At 40.0% G+C, this 7,814-nt stretch overlaps 1 protein-coding gene across 1 annotated transcript; it reads left to right on the forward strand.

Annotated features, from left to right (window-relative positions):
* Nucleotides 1-688: 688 nt before the first annotated feature.
* Nucleotides 689-2,996, forward strand: crp1 (C-reactive protein 1). The gene is made up of 3 exons (XM_027003017.2): nucleotides 689-797; nucleotides 1,238-1,306; nucleotides 1,679-2,996. Exons 2-3 carry the CDS (start codon nucleotides 1,249-1,251, stop codon nucleotides 2,293-2,295), a joined length of 675 nt encoding a protein of 224 aa, XP_026858818.1. The 5' UTR covers nucleotides 689-797; nucleotides 1,238-1,248; the 3' UTR covers nucleotides 2,296-2,996.
* The last annotated feature ends 4,818 nt before the right edge of the window (nucleotides 2,997-7,814 follow it).

A 7,814-nucleotide genomic window follows, 5' to 3' on the forward strand; every position in this document is an offset into this window, starting at 1 on the left:
AGAGGGCTTAAAGACACACGAGCGCCCACACCGCGTTTCAGACTTCCTGTTACACTTGTACCGCTGTCATCCAGTGGAAGCTGTCTGGTGCCCTCTAGTGGCTGGTTACAGTACAACCTCTAACCGCGCCCATTCAAATGTAAGAGAGTAGTTCAGACAACAAAATTTCATTACAAATTACACATCTAATATTTATTCTTCTGGCAATTGTGTCCTGTCAATTCTATAATGTCCTCTCATGTTAATATCTCTCCCAATATTTTTCTTTACAATAAACTGATTTTATATGTTACCCCAGATTACTTACTTATGTGTTCAATGAATTAAAAAAAGATTCTATTAGTTAATATTCTATTAGATAGTATTAGTAAATTAGTAAAGCATATCAGTTAACTGAACACATTGGGTTTCATTATTCATTTGAAGTCTAAAAATCATAATTGACAAATGACATCAAATGTCAACACCTAAAAGATGATACAAACTTTATAAACATTGCATAAGACACATTTTACAATGTATCATTGTACAAGCCCTTTGTAAACTGTTTGAAGATCTTGGGGGGTGTTTGTGTGCCTGTGTGCATGTGTGTGTACACGTGTGTCTGTGCGTGTGTGTGTGAAAGGCAGAGAGACATAATGCGATCAAGCACAGCATCAAATGATTGCAGGACTGAACACTAAACTCTTTGTCTACACAATGCTGTCACACTGGTACAAGGAGGACACTGGAGCAGTGTGTGTGTTTCTGAGAGCTGTGCAGCTTTTCCCAGTCGATAAACACCTTACAAAAATACAGTGAGTATTGCTCCTTATTTTAAAATAGTAAAGTTTATTGTGTATGTGTGTTTTATTTTTTAAACAGTAATTTTCTACTATCTTATTCTTGCTGTCACTGACTGGACAAAAATACAACTTTGTCTAAAATGTATTTATGTACAAGTCCTTGGCTGTAATGTGTTCATCATAATCGTAATCACCCCTCATAAAGCTTTGGTTTCTTGTCACAGTGTCTTGTTATCTTAAACTTTGTTTCCAGACAGAACTATTTTTCAGGCTAATGTAGAGTATCTAATGATTCAAGATTATTTGACAAGTAATTTTATTTCCAAAGATTTTTATAGCAGAACTGAAAAATGTGTCATGTAAACTCTGTGCACATGCATATACTTATTTGTTTGGTAATCTCTGTTTGTGTGTGTGTGTGTGTGTGTGTGTGTGTGTGTGTGTGTGCCAAGTCGGCATTAGGATGTTAGCTCCAGTAGTTTTGGTGATTTGTGTGTTCTCTCTGGCCTTGGGAAAACCAGGTGGGAATTTTTAAAATCCTGTCCAGTTAATTAATTATGTCAATCAATTTCTTGAATTACATATAGACTGTCTGCTTATATCTGATCAAGTTTTAAATAAAATGCTAGTTTGTAGATAAGAATTTTGATTTGATTGGCAGTGAAGTGTGTGTGAGTGTGTGTGTGTGTGTATGTGTGTGTGTGTGTATGTGTGTGTGTGTGTGAATGTGTGTGTGTGTGTGTGTGTGAGTGTGTGTGTGTGTGTGTGTGTGTGTGTGTGTGTGTGTGTGTGTGTGTGTGTGAGTGAGTAAATGTGTGTGTGTGTGTGTGTGTGTGCGTGTGTGAGTGTGTGTGTTTCTCAAACTCTCCCCATGCTCCCTATTTCTGATGTAGCGGGTCTATCTGGGAAGGTCTTGCTGTTCCCGTATGAGACGGATTTTAGCTTCGTGAAGCTCTCGCCACAGAAGCCCCTGGGGCTGTCTGCGTTTACACTGTGTTTCCGAGTGGCCACTGAGCTTCAGGGCGAGCGGCAGATCATCCTGTTCGCTTACCGCACGCCCAACTACGACGAGCTCAACGTGTGGCGAGAGAAGGACGGCCGCGTCTCCTTCTACCTGAGCGGCGACGGGGCGTTCTTCCACCTGCCGCCACTCTCCACCTTCCGCACACACCTGTGCCTCACCTGGGCCTCCAGCTCCGGCCTCGCCGCCTTCTGGGTGGATGGCAGACGCAGCGCGCTCCAGGTCTACAAACCGGGACACTCCATCCGCCCGAGCGGGACCGCCCTGCTCGGCCAGGACCCTGACAAGCACCTAGGTGACTTTGAGGCAACACAGAGTTTCGCGGGTGAGATTACGGATGTGAACATGTGGGATTATGTGCTGTCCGGAGCCCAGATTAAATCTCTGTACTTTAACCAGAAGCAGCGTGTGCCGCGAGGAAACGTCTTCGACTGGAACTCCATTGAGTATGAGATCCAAGGCAACGTGATGGTGGTGCAGGATGAATGACATTGATACCCTTACACTCACACACACTCTCACACACATCTTCGTATGGGACTGTAGTTCTAGCGGTTTGTCTTTCGAGTGCCAACATTAATTGCGGTTGTGTAACGTACTAATGATACTGACACAAACACACACAGCGCCCCAGTTTGCACGATGTAAATGATGCAGCACAACTAATGGCCACAAGATGCCGCTAGTGCATCTAAAATAGCTCCCTAGTACTGACAAAGTACCCCACGCTCGACCGTTTCTAGATTTCACTTCACTTATTGTTCCTTGTTGTTCCTTGATTTTCGCCACACAACGCTCCCTTGCAGTTTAAGCGTATCTGATTAATTATTTACAACTCTAACTGGGATATTCTACTGCATTGGTGGTAAGTGCTCCCTCTGTTCACATATATTTTGGTGAACAGGAAACAGGATTCCTCTGCATCCAGAACACCCGATGCGAATGTTTAAGTGCCGAAGGTCGTTTTGAAATAACGAGTCGCAGCTCCACACCAGGAATATTGCAATCTGCACACGGAGCGATGAGAATCGCAGACCTGTGCGCTCGTATCCAGGCCTGGGACGGGGTCCATTCCCGTGGACTGTGCGCTACGCATGTTGGACTGGGATTACCGCTCTCACTCAGTGATTAATATCTCTGTTGTACACTGAAATAGAAGTAATAAATAAAAGTATGTTGAATTAATAGGAGTTACTCTGCCTAAATGTATTTTTAAAACACATTTTAATAGTGAAAGTCAATAACCTATATATATGAATTGAGGTTCAAAACTATATATATATATATATATATATATATATATATATATATATATATATATATATATATATATATATATAGAGAGAGAGAGAGAGAGAGAGAGAGAGAGAGAGAGAGAGAGAGAGAGAGAGAGAGAGAGAGAGAGATTAGTACAAAGTAGTAAAGCTACAAACAGAACTGTTCGGACAGAAGTCCTTCATCAGCTGTTCAACCAAAGTGCTTCTGAATTATTAGTAGGAGCCAGTTTATATATGAAAAGGTAGATGTTTAAATCATAACATCCATTCCATGGGGCTCTAAAGTTCCAAAAGTGTAGATCAGATCTTTCTTTGAGTTTCCTCGTTTTATTGCTGCCGTAGCAACAACTGGCAATGCAAACAAAATATGTCATTGATGCAGTGGTCATTAGTATCCTTATTAATCTTTAATGCTGATGGTCCAAAGGTGTTCAACAAACTGATCAACTAGACTTCTCATGGTTTCTTCAAAAATAAAGACGATGACATCTCTTATAAGTAATACAGTAGACAACTCCTGCAGTGATGTGTGTGCGTGTGTGTAATTTTCAAAGCTTATATCTATCTATCTATCTATCTATCTATCTATCTATCTATCTATCTATCTATCTATCTATCTATCTATCTATCTATCTATCTATCTATCTATCTATCTATCTATCTATCTATCTCTCTCTCTCTCTCTCTCTCTCTCTCTCTCTCTCTCTCTATATATATATATATATATAAAATACAGAACCCTATATACAACCATACAATGCAAGATTTATAGCACATAATAAAACAAACATAACAACAATAATAATTATTAATAAAGTAGAATTGGTTTTACTAAATTTGAGTGTAAAATTTGGTATATTACTGAGAAACATTAAAAGTTTAAAATAATAAATAAATCAATTAATTAAAATAATGAGACAAAGAGATTATATTCTTATTTTTCTTCTTCTTCTTACTATTATTACTATTTTCCTAATGGACTTTTATTTTGCAGTCAATCCAAATTGTGTTACTGCCTTGCTTTGAGCAACAGCAAAATGTCATAAAATGTTCATATAACATTCTAAACAGGACAGAAATGAAAATAATTTGGGAAAAGAGCATATTTGGAATACTCACATCTTGATCTTGACAAATTATTGTTTAAATCCTGAAGACAAAGAGATTTATAATTCAAAAAATAAATATGAAACTGAAAGAAGATACCAGAGACTATTTCTGTAAGTAATGTTGAAGCTGCAATACCAAAAAAAAAAAAAAAGGTAGAAATTAATTTTAGCCATTTTAACATGGCACGCAAAATTATTCTATATAATGGGATGTAAGAAAAACCACCTCCATTTTATTTATCTCCATTTTTCCATTTTATTTCTATTAATAAACTGTACAACGTGGTAATATAAATATACATAAAAATAATCAGATGTTACTGAGTTAAATAAACTGCTGTCTTTTTGTATTTCCTAATATGTGTGTGTGTGTGTGTGTGTGTGTGTGTGGGCGGGTGGGTGTGTAAGGGTTTATTCCAGGAATGTGCATACGTGCTTGTAAAATGTTTTCCTTTCAGAAGGAGACGAACGATAGGGAGAGAAAGTGACAGAAGTGTCTGTGTGTGTGTGTGTGTGTGTGTGTGTGTGTGTGAGTGTGAGTGTGTGTGTGTGTGTGTGTGAGAGAGAGTGTGTGTGTGTGTGTGTGTGTGTGTGTGTGTGTGTGTGTGAGTGTGAGTGTGAGTGTGTGTGTGTGTGGGGGTGTGTGTGAGGGAGTATAAGTGAGTGTGTGTGTGTGTGTGTGAGAGAGAGTGTGGGTGTGTGTGTGAGGGAGTATAAGTGTGTGTGATAGTGTTTGTCAGTGTGGGTGAATGTGGTTACTAGTGTCAGTGTGTGAACATGTGTGAGCATGAGAGTGTGTGTGAGTGTGGGTGCTAGTGGAAGTGTTGTGGGCAGACAGCAGGAGAACGTTCTGGATCCCTCTGAGCAATTTCAAATAAATTTACAGGCAAAACATATTTGCATAAGTAAGATGGGGCTGAGAGCTATGCAGGGAGGAGAGACACACATGGGCTGAGCAGATGGTGCCTTCTTTAGGCTGTCCAGCCCAAATTCCATCTGATTAAAATATGGGCATTTGATTCGCTCATCAAGGCCTAAACCCCGCCCACAGTTCTGGCAGCGGAACAGGAGACTGCAAGCAGGAAGCCAAATGTCCTATTTGATGGAGCACCTCTACTCAAGAGCCTGTAACGTGTCTCTGAACTTTCTGTTTGCTTTTACATGGCCTCTGTGAGAAAAAGTGGAGAGGTTATTTCTATTCTGTAAGGATTCTAGCTTCTTTATCAAGATTTGATTGAATTATAAAGGTACAATAAGTTTGATATTTGATAAGTTTGATATTTGTTTTGATTGTGTGCATTTGTCATTGTACAAAGGTGTAAGCTCTACCCCTCTTGTTGTTATTGATATGTCTTGTGATATCTTTAAAAACATTTGTGAAGCCTTAAACATTTAGCTGTTCTACTTTAACTAAACGACCTGTCTGTTGGACCAGATGGATGCCCTGGTTCTTCTCATCACCCACGGGACACTCATCTGGAGCACCATGGGTGCTGAGGTGAAGAGTTTCTCAGCACTCTGGATAAACTTCTGTGATTGGTTAATGGTCTTATTTGCATATTGAAGCCTATGATGTCAGTATTACCATGGCCAATATTGCAGTTATGATTAGTATACAATATTGTCACCAGTGATGACAATGCGAATATGGTCCAGATCATTCAGAGCCTTACATCACTCCAGCTGTGAGAAGCTGACCAGAGCTGCACAGACGTCCTAATTCAATGAAACGGGGGACTTAGGGTCAAAACGAGCCGGAATGACTACTGCCAGCAAGCTACACATAGATCATAAAGGTCAAAGCAAAACTCCACATAAAGCAACTAAAAGTAGTGAGGCCAGACAGACTTTGAGATTTGGATGTCCTGTAGGAGCAGAACAGTGAAGGGCATGTGGAACAGAAACTAGCCTGCCACACACTCACACTCCAAAACCAAGAAACCTCATCAGCAGATACAGCACATAATATTGGATAGAACGCTATACAGAACTTTGGCCAAGTGCTCTCACGGAGACATCGAGCCCGAGACAGCGTGCCTAGCCTAGGTCAGGTTCTTTCAGAAACCGGATTTAACAGCAGACAGTGAGCAGCTGGCACTTCCTTCTGACAGGCACGACACCACGTGCCCTGCCCACCTGGGCCGAAGGCTATACTAGTGACGGAGGCATGTCCTCTGTGGTAGAGGCCATCCAAAGTGCCAGTCAGTAACAATATGACATTTCAGCAAATGACATAACCATAGACATTTCTCAAAGTGTGAATTTTAAAAATGTAATAAGTTCGAGTTTTTTAGTATTATTTTTGTTTTGGACCCTATTTATGTTGAGCGGATTAGAAGTCAGATGCTTCTAATCATCCAGCCAGTACTCTCGCCAACAGCAGTGTGATCAGCTGCTCCAACCCAGTGCTCATAAAGTTGGCGTTATCTTAGGATATTCTTACAGGAAAGGGAGTTATGTTAGGATATTCCTACAGGAAAGAGGGAGTGATGTTAGGATATTCCTAAAGGAAAGAGGGAGTGATGTTAGGATATTCCTAAAGGAAAGAGGGAGTGATGTTAGGATATTCTTACAGGAAAGGGAGTGATGTTAGGATATTCCTACAGGAAAGAGGGAGTGATGTTAGGATATTCCTACAGGAAAGAGGGAGTGATGTTAGGATATTCCTAAAGGAAAGAGGGAGTGATGTTAGGATATTCCTACAGGAAAGAGGAAGTGATGTTAGGATATTCCTAAAGGGAAGAGGGAGTGATGTTAGGATATTCCTATAGGAAAGAGGGAGTGATGTTAAGATATTCTTACAGGAAAGAGGGAGTGATGTTAAGATATTCTTACAGGAAAGAGGGAGTGATGTTAGGATATTCCTAAAGGAAAGAGGGAGTGATGTTAGGATATTCCTAAAGAAAAGAGGGAGTGATGTTAGGATATTCCTAAAGGAAAGAGGTAGTGATGTTAGGATAAGCGGTATTCCTAGATTATTATGATATATGATTTGTTTCCATAAAATATATGGAAAAAAAATTCCTAAACCCTGATCTCATATGCTGTCCTTAGGTGAAAATTAAAAACACAAACAAACACAATTAACAATCTATTCATAAACACTCCACAATTACTAAACAATCTGTATACAAGCGCTAGAGTATCACTACACAAACACTGCAAAAATACTACACAAACACAAAACAATCACTACACAAGTACTGTACAATATGTGTGGTTTGGCTGTTAAGTGAGAACTGGCTCAACGTATTTTCTGAGATGAGTTCAGTAATATTCCTTCACACGGGACACGGTTAAATAGGAACATTCTGAATGTCCTGCCAGCTGAGGAGTAAAAGTGAAAAAGGCTGTTAGAGAGAAAGTGAGAGAGGAGTAGAGGGGGGATGGAGAGAGGATGAGTGAAAGGGATGTAGCAGGTATTACATGCCATCGTTTGTTTAGTCTAGTCTCCCCTCTTCACTTTCACAGCAGCAGCTATGCACCTTATGGTAGAATCAGCTACTGTACAGTCCAGTTAATGTAAATACACAGAACCAGGCGTTTCTGAAAATAAAAATGCTCTCTCTCTCTCTCTCTCTCTCTCTTTCAGTATGCTGCCGCTCCCCTCTGGGCGAAATGA

The sequence above is a fragment of the Electrophorus electricus genome, chromosome 10, assembly GCF_013358815.1.
Source record: "Electrophorus electricus isolate fEleEle1 chromosome 10, fEleEle1.pri, whole genome shotgun sequence".
Taxonomy (NCBI): Eukaryota; Metazoa; Chordata; class Actinopteri; order Gymnotiformes; family Gymnotidae; genus Electrophorus; species Electrophorus electricus.